Source organism: Haliotis asinina, chromosome 14, assembly GCF_037392515.1.
Source record: "Haliotis asinina isolate JCU_RB_2024 chromosome 14, JCU_Hal_asi_v2, whole genome shotgun sequence".
Taxonomy (NCBI): Eukaryota; Metazoa; Mollusca; class Gastropoda; order Lepetellida; family Haliotidae; genus Haliotis; species Haliotis asinina.
In genome coordinates this window covers 16,608,790-16,625,390 of record NC_090293.1, presented here as the reverse complement: position 1 = coordinate 16,625,390, position 16,601 = coordinate 16,608,790, and the positions used below count along the sequence as shown (strand labels likewise).

Below are 16,601 nucleotides of genomic sequence, written 5' to 3'. Positions count from 1 at the left end.
ACATATATAGCAGTGTGTAATTAAACTTTTTCCTGTGAAGTAAACAGAGTGTTTCAGATGTGTCTAATTTTACTACAACTTCTTGCCTGGAGTCTTCAGCTCTTTTCCTCGGGATATGTAAGTCTAACGATTGTGTTTGTGCATAAGTCGGGGTTATTGATAGGAGCACGCCAGAGCGTCATTCGCCACAAACTTCTCGCAAAGCAGACAAATTCGTTCTCTTATGTCCGTGTGCCTGTAATCTCTGACAGTGGTATATTGCAAATCCACAGACAGGGGTAACCCCCATAGTGTATCGTCTGTCTGTGGAAGCCGCCGGTATGTCACCTACCGACGGTAAGCCTCGGGAACCATCCATGTATCTAGCGTTAAATGATGCTCGTCATTTTTCTAATCTTTCGCCGCCCACTCGAATGAAGGGATTTGGAGACTGTCAGTAGAAAATCCGCATTCAAATACCTCGGATAGTGATCCCTACCTTTGTAAAGGCTCAGTCCTCGATGAGAGGCGGGGCGGTGAATGAGTGGCACTTGAGGGGCCCTGGTAAACCAATCGAGACAAGCTTGAGTGACAGGCCTGTGGACCTTTGTGGGTGTGTTTGTCTGAAATAGACGTGGTATGTTTTGGGTATGGGTAAGAGTGTAGTGTATATAGCATCGAACACTGTCTTGTCAGTGTGTCAGAGGTACTGTCTCGACCGGCGACAGCCTTGTCACTAGACACACGATACAGTCAATAGCCGTTTTATTCGCTCATCTTTCACGCTTTGTATATGGTTATTTCGCATGTCGCCTTATAGAACGCCGTATAGTTTTTGTGAGTCTTCAATTTAAAACTTGAATTAATTGAATTGGTTTGAATTTGCAGTGTCTGCTTAGTGGATTTGAGTGGAAGGGTTTCCGTGGAAACAGACGGTTACGCGAGTAGTGTGGGGTTCGTGACGACGGCGGCGGAAACTCGCATGGAGTAAGACTCGCTACCTAGCCATGGCAGAGCTCCCTTTCTGTGGATCCTGACAAATAATGAACTGTGGAAGTCTCATCATTCCTGTGTTTGTGTCTAGCTAGACTTGACAATAGTTACGACCGGAGGCTTGGGATGGTGTAGCCCTGCATGTTATGCACAACGTCTTTCAATCAACACGTGAGAAGGGACTGCACCAAAGTGCTCAGAGTGACCCATCTTGCTACCTTGTAATTACGACCAAGTGACAACACATGTGCTGGGACCTTGCTGTGTAGACCACTCCGATAATTGGTCGGAGACCGCTCTTATCGTGTCATAATTTGTTAAGCAATTGGGGTGGGCTCGAATTGTGCTGTGTCTCGAGTCGAGGGGAGCTACAAGTGGAGTGTAGGAGGTATCGTGCGTCGTGCCTGGCACCCTGACTTCTACTGGAGGTGTAGGTGCCTCTTATGGAAGTTTACGTATTCAAAAGCTTTGTTACATCCAACTAGACGCTAACCGCTAACCCACGGCACAGGAAGAGTAACTGTGAAAGTCTATAGTGATATCAGATCATGGAGATGGAACCGCAAGCCTGGTTGAGTGTGTTGATCTGCCTGGTTTCATTAGCCTCGGCGTCGGAGTACGACTACAACTACTACCGAGATGAATACAACAACGATGGCTACATCATCCACGGGGACTACCCGAGAGACTGGACACCAAAGTGGATCGGGGTCACCCCAAAGTGCATTGATATTCCCACAAATCTAACCCTATGCCAAGACATAGGCTACAAACGCATGAGATTGCCAAACCTTTTGGATCATGATACACTCAACGAAGTGACCCAGCAGTCTAGGTCCTGGGTACCTCTTCTTGGTATTCATTGCCACCCGGATGTTAAGCTGTTCCTGTGTTCGTTGTTTTCCCCCGTGTGCCTGGAAAGAACAATTTGGCCCTGTAGGTCACTGTGTGAAAGCGTCAAAAACGCATGCCTGGTAAGAATGAAGTACTATAAATTCGACTGGCCGGAAATGCTACGATGCGACAAGTTTCCTGTTGATAACGACCTGTGCATCAAGCAGCAAAACTACAACAAACGTAAGTATATATGTATATATGTATATATTTATTTTCCTCTACCCCCTAACCTTAAGGCGTGAATATTCTCTCGCCATATTCTCAAACATGGAATATGACAAAAAACATTCCCCATCCTTTCTGTTCTCGTTTCTTTAACTCCTTCTCGAATCTGAAATACCCTTAGTTTTGACATCTTCCGGTACTTTGCTATTTCTCAACATACACTTTTGAATTTTCACTGTCTCTCTTTGTTCTATTGTTTGGGTTTCTGTCAGTCTCTATATTATTTCATCTGAAGAAGTCCCTCGCTATTGCATGGCCGCCCCCGCAACTCGACTGCTCCTTGTATTTAGTTTGCCTGATCTTTCATTTCGGTTTCATTCCATGACGATCATCTCATTTTGTTTCACATTAACCGAAGTGCTGAATTTTCTCACAAAAACTCTTTTCAAATGTACCCTATATATTTACGTTTTCTATGTGTAAATTAAATGGCATTACAAGTGAAACGACTTTGTAAATAACATCTATAGATATCTTTTTTTTTAATTTTACGATTATTGGATGTTGAAATTCTTCAATGCCTATTTCGTTCAGATGATACACATATTCTGTTTTGTACCTCATTTTATGTCCATATTCAGCACTTAAGGAGTCTACACCTCCATTGTCATGTCGTATTATATCATGGTCATTTTTTGTTTAAAAAATCTAGAAATAATGTATTTTATATCTTTGTAACTCAAATTTCTCCACAGGAAACCGAGATACATTTTCTAATGTTCTTTATGTTTATTTTGTGTATATTTATGTGTTTTTGAAAGTAAAATCGATATATACTTAGACAACCCGTCAAAGTCCAAATTATTTTCTGAAACGCTAAAGCATTGACTACCTTCTTGAAATCGCAACTGCTTATGTAAAAAAATATTTGTTGATATTTAATGACAAACTAAATTAACAAAGAGGATATCTGATGTAATAAGATGAGCTTAAATGAAGGTGTGCGTGACATCGGTTCAATAATAACGATATACGGGAAGAGGCAATGGCATGTTGGAGTAGATAAGATTACAGTAGGTAGTAAGTGCGCAGTTTGCGTAACCAAACATTATCAAGACGTAAGATAAACCTGTAGCGGACAAATGTCTTACATCAAACACTTTACACATGGCGATAACCACGCGATAACCTTGTGACAGAATATCATAACGGTGGGTTGCGGGCCTAAAAATGAGCCGTTTTCATTTTTCTATCAGATGAATAATTACGCTCATAATAACAAATGTCAATAGTGCACAAAAGAATATTTCAAGGGTGGATTTACAAAACAAACAGCATACGAGAAGGTGTGTTGATTCAACGGTTAGAACGCTTGTAAGGTGCTCTGCCGGTACGCTTTGTAGTGACGTGCTGGAGATAAAGCGTCCCATTGTTATGGGGACTAGTGCGATCCTGATGTGAATTTTCATCAAAATAAAGAATAGTGCAATAAGTGACGACATGTCATGTAAGGGTTGCTTCCATTTGGAACAGGAAATGTTTGATAAATGATCTTTATCTAAACTGGACTTAAAAATTATATTTTGATAGTCATAGCAACCATGTGCCGTTTAGGTTGGATTCAGCCAGCTTGGATTCCAAACAGTAACAGTTTACAAATGTATCTGAACTGACATTAAAGAAATGTAACTTTGTAATCATGTCAGATAAATCTTTCATATAAGCGTGGTGTGTGTGTATAGATTGCATTCGATATGGATTGTGAGTGTGTATATGTTTACCACCGAGTCGGCGCTAGACACTAAACCAAAGGGTTTATCGTACTGAGGAAGCACGAATAACTGTCAGAGTACATGTTCTGTCAAACACATGTTCTGTAATGAACTCAGCTTACAACTCCCCATGACAGAGGCAGTAAAATAATGTTAATTTATGTACAGTTAATTAGATTAATAATTTATTGAACGCATCTTGACGCTAAAACGATACCCGGATTTTATCATTTTCTTGTTTTTCTTTATATCTTTCCAAATTAAGATAATTTATTAAAGTGAATACCGAAGCAGGAGGATGCACTTCCCTGATATTTAGTTTATATCAAATAGCACCGCAGCATTAACATAAAAGCCTTATTGTGTGCTTACTGGAAAAACCTTTCCACTGGGGTGATTTTGAGTACAAATCAAAATTAATTAAATGAAAAGAAATTTCGACATTGCAAACTCCACGTATGAGTAAATATAAATGCCATATTAAGTGTGTTAATGTGTGGTGTTAACTAGTGCATTATGCTTATGTTAAAACGTGTACCATTTTCAGGAATTTTCAGGCATCAGAATCGCGATTTTAGGTTTTAAATTTTAGATGCTGGAATTATCAAATTTTGGAAAGAGGGTCCACATTTTAAATGCAGTAGCTAATGCGCTGATAGTAGCAAACTCTGATCCGGATCTATATTTTTAAATAGGATATTTATATTTCTTGAACGAAACATACATATGCTTTGAGTACTTCTTTATTCAAGATAATAGTGATTAATAATGGACAGCTGCATAATGAATGAATACCCTGATACTGGCAGCATAAAACTGCTTACAAAGCAAGTAGAACGATACCAGAGCTATGTAATGTAACCAAATTACACACAACCTTAAATAACAGCTTTACAAACACAGTGTAAGAACATTTTTTCCTGGCCACAGCTCAACTGATAAACCTAGCACACTTATAAGCCGTCAACTATTAATTCATGTTTATGCAGCCCGGTTTCATTCATACACCGATATTTTCTGGTTCACTCCTATGATCTTTCATACACCGATATTTTCTGGTTCACTCCTATGATTAATATAATAGTCAGTGCGCCGGTTGTAGAGAAAACACGAGTTTCCAAGCAAATAACATGGCACTGGTATTCGGCGAAATAATGATATGTTTTTATCCTTTAAATCTTACAGTTCAGAGAAGTAATCTTTACCATAGTGCAGTATATAAATATGATCAAAGCACGGCTTCTAGCTTCACCAAATTATATGTATTTTTACATAAAAATCCAAATAATGAAATAATGAAGGCGTTCATTGAAAGACGTATACGTGTTTGGCGAAGTGATTGCAATCGGCGACTAGAACATCGCGACCTCTCATCGTTTGTGCTGAACTTTACAGAAGTAATTGATATGCTGCGAAATCTTTTGGAATTTTCTTTCGCACAATCAGAGCAAAAACCTATTTAGATGGCGTAAACGTCAGAAATATTTGCGATGATATATGCCCGTATTCTGTTGACTAGCCCTGACGCGCTGAAATGAATGGGAAGACACGGTAACCAAACTCATAAATTTCTCAAAGAAAAAAACTCGACCTGCTCAGCGCAAGTTGTAGGTAATCCAACAGCAGGGACAACAGAATAGTTTTTTCAACAGGGGAAGATTTATTCTTTCAATGTTTGTCAAGTACATCTAGAATTTCGCTGGGAGTGGCAAGTAGGCAGTCCGCTCTGTCGCTAGGCGCCCTGTGGTCCACCAGAGACAGATAATTCAACGACAGATGGGGCAGGGGATTGTGCATACGAAGAGTCCCGTGTTGACCCGGGATTAGAGGACACTTCATAATGTCATGCCATTTGATGCTGCTTTTATACAACAAATAATATGTCTTGGTGTAACTTTTGTGTGAAATTTATTCAATTAAATACACCCATCGTACATACCATGGGTAGTTTTACTATTCCATCACCTAGATCACTTGCACCGAAAGATCAGTCCATGACGTTAATTTTCAGCTTAAATTTTGTTGCCGAAGTTGGTGAATTGCGCATGTCATCAGTTTTTAAATGTGGGTATGGCCGTGAGCACCATGACTTGAATATTTTGACGGTGTATCGCTCGACTTTGATGATTGATGCTCACAGATAATCGATTTGATAAAACTGAGCCCGGGGACCGTAACTGTTTTGTAGTCGTGAGGTCCCCTGTTATAATGTTTTATGACATTAATTTCGATCACAATATCATTTCCATAAAACGAGCATCAAAATATCAAATTAATAAAATGAACATTAAACTTCTATCATTTCTGTTAAATGATCATCACAATATCATTTCCGTAAAATGATAATCAAAATATCATATTTATAAATGTAGCATCACAATATCATTTTTTAAAATAAAATGAGCACCACAATATCATATTTACACAATGCCCCTCGCAATAATACTAGTTCCATGCAAACAACCCTACAAAAATGTTTGATCATTTCGATACAATGATCCCTCGACTGTACCATTTCTGTGAAAATAACCTGTTAACTGCACCAGTTGGAAGGCGCGAGTCACACCGGACAACTAGCCGGACAACTGTAACTTATAATATAATCCCGACTAACCCCGTTTGCAGAAATCAGCTCCACAGTTGTAAACGTTTGTTAAAATGAACTTCTTTAAAATAGAGAAGTGAATATCATTTGTGTTTTGTCAGTCATCACATGAATGAACTTTTTGTATCCACACCGTATGAACTCCATCATCTGTGACAACAAAGACCTACCCATAGGACGTTGTTTCTTGGAATGTTGCATATTTGTTTCCAAGGTGACACATTCACACATCTTCTCCACAGGTCGAAATTTAATGTTGTTTCATTGATAGTAAAATTGGTAATTACGTCCGACTTGTGCAGTGTCTCCCAGTGTGCTATTTATGTACTTCTACCCCATATTTACAACACGATGTGAAAACACGATTCTCAAAATACACAATGATGCATTCAGTACCCTTGATAATAAAGACTCTGGACGCCAGTGGTTACTGTATACAATCTATCGCTGTCTTCAGTAATTCCCGTGCTTTCTCAACAGAAAACTGACCTCAACACCAAAGATTAACTAGTCTCGATAATCCCGTTAAACCTTTTAAACCACGCTTCATAAGATTGTAACAATGAATCACAGAGTCATCAATGACACCAGGACCTATCAAAGAGTGAGTTTAGTTTTACGCCGCTTTTAGAAATATTCCAGTGATGAAACCAGAACTGGGCATCACACATTGTGCCCATGCGGGGAATCAAACCCATGTTCTTGAGCGAACGCTTAACCACCAGGTTACAACACCGCCCCAAGTATCAAAGAAATTTCTAGACGTAATATTCACTTTTGAGTGATCCATAAATATCCCCCGCCCTTGCTGCTAATACAGTATCCGCAGTTAAAGTAAAATATTCGCAAAAACATCTTACGTTACTTTACGTTTTAGACCTGATCAGTGATCTGACATCCCAATGCTAAAAGCTCCATATGGCCGAACATAAATTAAGCATGAAACCTATTTATTCACTCCATCGGCGTTGATCATTTCAATAGAATAGGTCGAATTTGTGCTTTTATGAAATAATAACGACACATCAACTCAAACGATAGCTTAGTACCCGCCACTGTGTTTACATGCGAACCTATTTTCCAGAGTGTTGCACATGTATTAATAGTTCATGAGTTGCCTCTGTTTTGCAGTTGTGCAGCCTCAGAGGTTTACATAACTGCTGATATGTATTTACAGTTGTGTTGACTCTGCATATACACTTGTGTTACGTCTGTAGTTACAGTTGTGTTACCTTTGTATTTACAGTTGTGTGCCTCTGTATTTGCAGTTGTGTTTCGTCTGTATTTACAGTTGTGCTGCCTCTGTATTTACAGTTGTGTTACGTCTGTATTTACAGTTGTGTTACCTTTGTATTTACAGTTGTGTGCCTCTGTATTTGCTGTTGTGTTTCGTCTGTAGTTACAGTTGTGCTGCCTCTGTATTTACAGTTGTGTTTCGTCTGTATTTACAGTTGTGTTACCTTTGTATTTACAGTTGTGTGCCTCTGTATTTGCAGTTGTGTTTCGTCTGTAGTTACAGTTGTGCTGCCTCTGTATTTACAGTTGTGTTACGTCTGTATTTACAGTTGTGTTACCTTTGTATTTACAGTTGTGTTTTGTCTGTATTTGCAGTTGTGTTTCGTCTGTAGTTACAGTTGTGCTGTCTCTGCATTTACAGTTGTGTTTTGTCTGTATTTACAGTTGTGTTTCGTCTGTATTTACAGGGGTTTTTTTTGGTTTTTTTTGTTTTTTATTTACGGTTGTGTTACCTGTGTATTTACGATCGCGTTACCCCTTTGTTTACAGTTGCGTTACGTCTGTATCTACAGTTGTGCTGTCTCTGTATTTACAGTTCCTTTGCCTCTGTATTTACAGTTCCTTTGCCTCTGTATTTACAGTTGTATTTCGTCTGTATTTACAGTTGTGCTGTCTCTGTATTTGCGTTCGTATTGCCTCTGTATTTACAGTTGTATTTCGTCTGTATTTACAGTTGTGTATCGCCTGTATTTACAGTTGTGTTGCCCGTGTATTTACGATCGTGTTACCCCTCTGTTTACAGTTGCGTTACGTCTGTATCTACAGTTGTGCTGTCACTGTGTTTACAGTTTCTTTGCCTCTGTATTTACAGTTCCTTTGCCTCTGTATTTACAGTTCCTTTGCTTCTGTATCTACAGTTGTGCTGTCTCTGTATTTACAGTTCCTTTGCTTCTGCATTTACATTCGTGTTACGTCTGTATCTACAGTTCCTTTGCCTCTGTATTTACAGTTCCTTTGCCTCTGTATTTACAGTTCCTTTGCCTCTGTATTTACAGTTCCTATGCCTCTGTATTTACAGATGTGTTACGTCTATATCTACAGTTATTTCTGTATTTACAGTTGTGCTGTCTCGAACGTTTAGGGTCGTGTTCACACTGTATTTACAGTTGTGCTGTCTCATATTTACATTTGCGTCAACTCTGTATTTTGCACAAACAGATTAGTCGTTGTGTCAAATCTATTTACTATATGGTAACCTCAAACAGTCTCTGCAGTGCATGTTGTGTCACCAGATCAGTTATCTTCGCGGTAATAAAGCAGATTTTTATAATACTTTGCAGTGGTGACAACTTTAATACATCTTCTTGGTACTTAAGTGTTATGACGTATCACAAAATAACTGAAGGAACTGGCCATAAACTGACATAATTTACAATCCGCCACTTCTGAGTATTATTAACCCACTATACCTTTCACCAAACCCAACGCTCTCACAGAGTGGGTCATATGACGCGCATGCATTCAAATGACACTTGGGTAGTTTCACCATGTGTCGATCGAGTTTGTCTCCATCCCGTCTCCCGATCCGGCATATTCATCCCGTCTCTAGATGTGGCTTCTCCACTCCATCTCTCAATACTTCTCCACCCCGTCTCTCCATATGGCGTCTCTACCTTGTTTCTCGATATGGTTTGTTGTTATACGTAATGTTCCAGTTATATGGTGGCGTCAAAATCAGTCCAAAGTTTATCATGATAATTTGGATGAAGGGTTGTACTCAGGCACGGTATGTAAGGAAACAATGCTGAATAGGCGGTTTCGAACGGACTGTGTGCTGTTATCGCCTGTCCCTCTTATAGCCAGTGACACGTTTGGTTAGCGTTGTAACAGCTTCTTGATTGTGACATTAATAAGAACACGAGTAGACTTGGGGCTGCTCTCACGTGTATCACACCCGGTTAAGTACACAGTGCAAATGTTTATAATAGGGGGCAACTCACAACCATTTACTCGCTCACTTGGTGGATGCATGTCATCGTTTTCCGGTTGCGCAGATCCATGCTCATGATTTCAGTCACTTGATTGTCTGGTCCAGACTGAATTATATAAAGTCCGCCATATACAGGTTGAACATTTTAGTACGGCAATAAACAACAAACAAACCGTTTATAATCAGGAATCGATTATCAGAGGCATACTCTCGGTATTCAGGTCAGTGATGTGCATTAGAGACCGCCTCAGGTTTTAGGTTAATAAAATGATATGCAATACACGACCTTTCATAGTCAAATTAACAGAAGCACAACAAAGTATGTGTTATCTGTGTACGTGGTCATTACGAAAGTGTCCATGTCGACATGGCGAGTGTTTTGATTATAATTGTGTTGAGAGCATAATCTTAATATAACCCAAAATAAATTCCGACTGAAGACTGCGCTTCCGGTAAAACTCCCGCCTTGTCAATGATACAAAATGGAAGAACTGTCACCAAGTATAAGCCCACGAAATGTGAAGAGGGGCTGGACATATTTCGTGAATAATAAGTATTAAATTTACGATATGTTTGTTTTCGTATGTCTAAACTGACTAGATGTGTGAGAACCAGTTAAGAGTGAATTTGAAACAGATCAAGTAAAGATCTTAAGACATCGATTATGGAGGCCGCTTAACTGTCTTGGACATTGGCCAAAGACGTTTTGGATACTTGATATTGAAGTTCAGACTCATTTAACTCATTTAAATTCCAAATGCCATATGTAAATCATCGTGCGAGGTTTTGATACCGTCCCTGTAAACGCCTGGCCATACCTGAGAACGTGTCACAGGGATGTCAGGGCAGGCGTGGAGACGTAGGGGGGAATATTGTCCACACATCCAAGTGTATCTTCCCACATGTCAACCCCAGGTGGGGAATCTCCGCACACACTTGACGATATACTGCTGGTAATTGTCGGATAAAGTCCATTGTGGCCTCCGCTGGTGACACGGGCAACCGTAACGTCACCTTTGTCACGGCGCTGTAGGAGACCAATAGCGCCGCCGCACTTGAGGACTGTGAGAAATCGTCCTCTGGTTTCAGATAGGTTCACCGCTAACATTTCCACGGTTTACTATGAAAGCTTTGTTGGCTGTCATTGGTCTCATGATTACTTGTTAAAATTCTCACACCGCTTTGTACTTCATGAAGAGACAAAAATTAGCTTTATATATTCAGTCTTGACCCAAAATGCAGATGTCCAGTATGTTTAGCCTGAAACACAATAAAACCTTTTGCGGTTGTTTTTTTTTAAAAATTATTAGTGAAAAAGTAATACATTAATGTATTGATAATGATACTAATACTGCTAAAATAAAGACGAACATCTAACACGTATGTAGGATTTTGTGTGCTACCTCTGTATCAGACTATGTTTTGGAGAGATTTAAAAATAATATGATGTTGTCTTATTTTCAGGATTCATGATCATTTCATTATTCATTCTAATCAGAACGTGAATATCATATATGTGTACACAAAACCCAGACATGACATGTGCAAAGTAACCTTATGTCAAGTATCAACATTCCGGGACCACAAACGACTCCATCTTAAGGTATGGTTAGGATCACTTAAACGCTGAGATTCTGCTCTTTGATCATCCAGGGCAAAAATACACGTGTTTTACTGAAATGACATTAGAGCCAGTACCTATACTTTGTGTCAGCTGATAGGAAGAAGGTTGTGTATCTTTGCACATGTCATGACAGGGTAGCCATCACATCAGCATGGCGTCGACTGTAGTATTGTCACCAACAGACCAGGAGACGTTTCTTGAGAAGAAGTTCTTTAATTCCGTTTCATTCAACTACGTGTGGCGACAGCCTCCTTATTAGAATTCCACACCACGTTATCTAACGATGAAGATGTTGCGAATGGCGAAGTTGTTACAAAATGCAGAACGCAAAAATGACTAATTTAACGAATTTTCAACATCTGATATGAGAAATCAAATGAACGTTTTGATGTCTTACAATGAAATTTGTCTCCTTGCCTGTTGAACGTTAATGGCCTTTTTCAGACGCCGATACCAGTTATTGTAGATTCTAGCTGGAAAACAGCATCTTAGCAATGCCGAGCTTTGACACGATTTGTGCCTCCTATTATGACGGAATGAGTGAGTGTGGCTCCATGGCTTTCAATGTTTATCATTTCAGCGTGCATTGGTACTCAATGTAAAAACGATGGGAGTTCTTCAGGTGGTTTCCTAGGTAAATTTCTTGTGATTGTGGCCTCTCTAACAAGCATCGTCGGTCGTAGTAGTTAGGTTCACTGCATCTTCTTAGAGAATACATTGCCTCAGCTATGCTAGGATACACAATTGTGTAAGGAAGATGATTGAGTCTTATTAAGGAATAAGACAAATGTAGCATGCATTTAAGGTTATGCTGTGTTCACATACGCATCATGTATCGTATTTTCTATGTGGTGTTATCTAATGCTGACTTGGTCAATATGACATAGAATCCCCTTCATTTCAAGAACATGATCAAGTACAGACATCAGTGTAAGTGAGTGAGTTTAGTTTTGCGCCGCGTTCAGCAATGTTCCTGCAATATCACGGCGGAGGACACCAGAAATGGGTTTCACCATTAATACACATTAACATGGATATGTGCTTGAATTTATGGCTCTGTGACTGAGATCCGCTGTGTCCATTTACCGTTGTTTTTCGGCGTTAGGATTTTACTGACCAAGATGCCTGTTTGTTGCGCAGGTGTTCGTATTGAACACTGACGACGTCCGCCTCGGAGTAATGACCCAGTGTGTGACGTTACTGAATGCCTACCATGGTACCCCAACGACCTTGGTCATTGGTAATCTGGTCTGCCTGGCTCGGACGGTGAACACGTAATGGCTGTCGTGATATGGCTTGAATGTGAAAATGTGAAATGGCTGGAAAAGAATAAACTCCCGTGCAACATTTCATTACACGTGAAGTTTGGTATATTCAGCGCATTTATACAGTTACGTATAGTTATTTGTGATTAATGGTGTGAAAACATCACCTGCACCCAAGTATCACCCACGTGCATGCTTGTATCATTAGGACAGTTGATTCCATGGCTTTGTACTTCAAGAAGGTGTACTGAACTGATAGGAGAATAACCTTGTTTGACCTAAGTTTGATTCGTAACCCCTGTTTGATTTGTGTTGTTCTTTCACCTACATCATAATTTGATAATTCTTCCAACTTTCTTTGTTTTAGCCACCCTATCCTAACACATTTAGTCAGATCAAATGTCGCACCCAACTTGACGCCCCACCTTCCTCACGTATTATGCTCTCTCAGTTTGTTTTGAGCATGTACTTAGATTTCAATTCATTGTATAAGTTTCGTCATCTGTGGGATAATATTATTAATTCAACGGGTTGACATCCTCTATTATCAAGGGCATTTTCGTCCATCGTATTGTATAAATACCCTGACTCCCATTTGCTGCTGTGACTTATTTTGAGCTTAAAATTATGTGGCGCTCAGAAAGTATCGGATCTAATAACGTTTCCGGAGACAGATATCCTATGGAAAGTTTCCTAAAATTGCGGCAGTGATGAACATCGGAAATTCAGGGTATTTATCATAATAAGTTGGAGGTATCGGAGTCCTGAGGCTGGCGGAGAGTTGACTCATCAAGTCCCATTAGTAGTGATATTAGGAACTAACTCAGAACAATGTTTTCTGTCAATATCTCTGTTTTTGCTGCTCAGGTGAACCATAGTTTCTCGCGGACACTTAGTTTGGTTTTCAAGAGCAGGTTTGTGTTGATTGGTGTAAAGGTAATTTGTTTGAGAAATGTGTGAGAAAAAATATGAAGGATCGAAAAATTAATGAGAGCAGCCCTGCCTTGTCCTGGGGAATTACTTAAATGTTTCAAGGATCAACTGAGTGTGCCAGGGGAAGGAATTCTATCTTTTGTGTCAAAATGTGATATCTTTTGCAGCGACCTATTCCTAATGAGAAATAAATCCCCTACCCTCTTTATAACAACCGGGGTGTATACTAGCAAATACCTCGTTTTAACAAATAGTTATTTTCTATTTAACTTGAATATGGCATGCTCTATTCCTCATTTCTCTCTCTGTCCGTAACTGTAGACATATTTATACAGGGCACATTCTGCATGATAGATTAGACCTGTTGTATTCGACTAAAACAAAATTGACCGCGATAGGTTCAACTTGAGCAAGGTGTCATGGTAAAATTATATGCGGGACAAAAGAAAGTAAAGAATCATGAATATTTTTTTTGAATACTTGTAAGACATTGTTTGTCTGTTTTCACTTATTCCGAAACCTATTCCCAAAAAATATTCATGGTCACTTACTTTTTTCGGTCGGTTTACGTGTATAAAACGACTTCAGCGTTGATACACAGTTGAGAAGAATGTCCAAAGTTTGTGTACGTCAACATGTGTCCGTCACGATGACCCTGGTCAGTGTTTTGCAAGGAAACATTTCACATTGCAGTGTCAAATGGTCAGATGAAGCGGGTAGCCATTTGTCCTTAATTTCCATCACCATGGTGACTTGTCATTCTACAGAAATGACGATATGTTTGTGTGTAGATGGTCTCATCATGGTGTTCCAGCGTAAGTCGTGTTTTGCATACTTGGACCGGGGCAGTTCTTGTTTTATCAATGTCTCAGCCGTATTTCGTTTATTTGAAAAAGGAAATACATCTATTTCAACTTTAATGTCTCGATAAAATATAATAGTCTTAAAAAACATATATGAAAATAATTATTTCTTTTATTGACATTATTATCACTTCCAAACCTGAACATATGAGACGAGCATGGATGGCGACTTCTTTATTATATAACAACTGAGGAACGGACAAGAAGTAGCACAGAAACGTCGAGTTATGGAATAAGGAAGAATTTGCCACCCAAATACTTGTCTTATATATTCACTAACTTGTAAATTCCTCTCAAGAATCTCAAACTTGAACAAACTGAAATATTGGTCTGGAACCTTTACAAAACAAGAAACTGTGTCGGTCTTCGTATTGGCCAGTATGGTAAGTACGTGTCCAGTATGATACCACTTCGTCATCGTTGTATCACACATGTAATATCATTCATATAACAAGAAGTATTAACAGCGCTAAAACGGGACTCGACATGGTATATGTAACGACACTGACTCTTGGTCTGTAACCATCTGACCACCACACGGACTGAATAAGGAAAGACAGCTTTTTTCTTTTTTTTTCATTTTAAGTTGTGTGTGTGTCTGTGTTTTTCAGATATCAGTCTTGTTAGATACAACAGGCGTTACGACGATAAGTCGCTATCATTACGCACGATATAGTACTCAAAATATACGGAAGGAATCGCGCTTTGTTTATATAACCATAACAAATGAATCAGGACCTGAAAAGAGTGAGTGAGTTTAGTTTTACGCCGCTTTTAGCAATGTTCCAGCAATATCACACCAGAAAATGGGCTTCACACATTGTACCCATGTGGGGAATCGAACGCGGGTCTTCGGCGTGACGAGCGAATGCTTTAACCACTAGGCTACCCCACCGCCCAGGACCTGAAAAGAAAACATGGTGATTTGGAGTAAAAACTTTATACATATACAGTTAGGCCACGGACACTGTCCACAAACGGACTGCTGTTGCCTGTTGCTGTTGCCAGGCTTGAGCTGCATCATTGCTCCTCGAGATGTCACGTTGCCTTCAGTTTTCGTGCATTATAAGTAGTCATTGTGTCATTATTGTCGACATATTTTGCTTAAAATCCACTACAACATATTTCTTGGCGGATTGGGTGGGAGGTATTAATACCAGTAGTAATCCGTTACGCTGTTATCAACGCGTGTATCCTCGTGTGGACGAAAGGACATTCTCGTCGTTATTTATAAATGCATTCAAATATTGAATATATTCACTGGCCGCCTGTGTGTGGCTGGTACATTGCTGGTTACGGTCGAAAACAGCTGTCCCCATACCATTTAGGGATGTACTTGAGTCTTCAAGTTTCAGGTCATCACTAGTGACTTTTATAAAGTGAGCGTCACGATGTTATTCGTTCATTACGCTGTTTATATTATCACTCAAGCTTGGAGAACTCTGACTGTGAGTACAGACTTTGAACTCATGCTGTGGAAATAGCAAATAACAAAACAATTACAAGTTTGAGTGCACTACAGGATTTGATGACGAACTTTGACTGTGAGTAAAGGCTTTGAACTCAGGCTGTGGAAATAGTAGACAACAAAAAAATCACGAGTTTGACTGCACTACAAACTTTAGTGACGATCAACTGGAAGGATACCTGACCTCACCACGAGCTGACTTTCTGACAGGTTTTACAGACACCATCGTCGTTCACACATGCGCCATGAAGCGAGACTCTTTCCCCTTGGTGTTGACAGCAATGCTATCTGTCATATATGCTGATTAAACCCTTTGTTGTTGGTGTTTCAGCTGATAATAACTGTACCGCCTGCAAACACCCAATGACATTCGAAGCCATCGTCGACAACAACTGTCGGTCCCAATTTGGTAAGGTCGTTTTACACATTTTTTTAAACAGAATTCGTTATGCGTGGTATCAGATTTTCCCCGAGCTCTGTAAAGGTAGAATAGTGTGTAAAATACCCAAAGCTTCAGGATTTTAATCTCCAGATTCATTTTAACCACCTACGGCTTCAGTTTCGCACCCCGAGAACTTGCTCTCTTGTTCAGTCGCAGTAAATGAGAAGGATTTAACTGCATAACGACATCTATTGTCCCCCGTGGCAGACATAAAATATTTGCACCGGTCTGACATGGTTAACCGATCGGTTATGAACCCGTCTGTGTGTATGCTGGTTTTGTGAAGAATCAGAAATAGAAAGTGCGCTGACAGCTACCCTAACGACAATACCTTTCTTATACCTTGGCATCATAATAGGTTATCGATAT

At 39.6% G+C, this 16,601-nt stretch overlaps 1 protein-coding gene across 5 annotated transcripts in view; it reads left to right on the top strand.

Moving 5' to 3' along the window:
- LOC137261313 (secreted frizzled-related protein 1-like) overlaps nt 1–16,601 on the top strand; it is a 54,596-nt gene that overhangs the window by 33,200 nt on the left and 4,795 nt on the right. For 2 of the 5 annotated variants that reach the window (XM_067799045.1, XM_067799047.1), the window contains 2 exons: nt 868–2,049; nt 16,122–16,199. In XM_067799045.1, the coding sequence (XP_067655146.1) occupies nt 1,521–2,049; nt 16,122–16,199 (607 nt within the window). In that variant the 5' untranslated portion in view covers nt 868–1,520. Of the gene's footprint in view, nt 1–626; nt 686–867; nt 2,050–11,841; nt 11,896–16,121; nt 16,200–16,601 lie in introns of those variants that run through there. The other 3 variants (XM_067799044.1, XM_067799043.1, XM_067799046.1) reach the window with 3 other exon arrangements.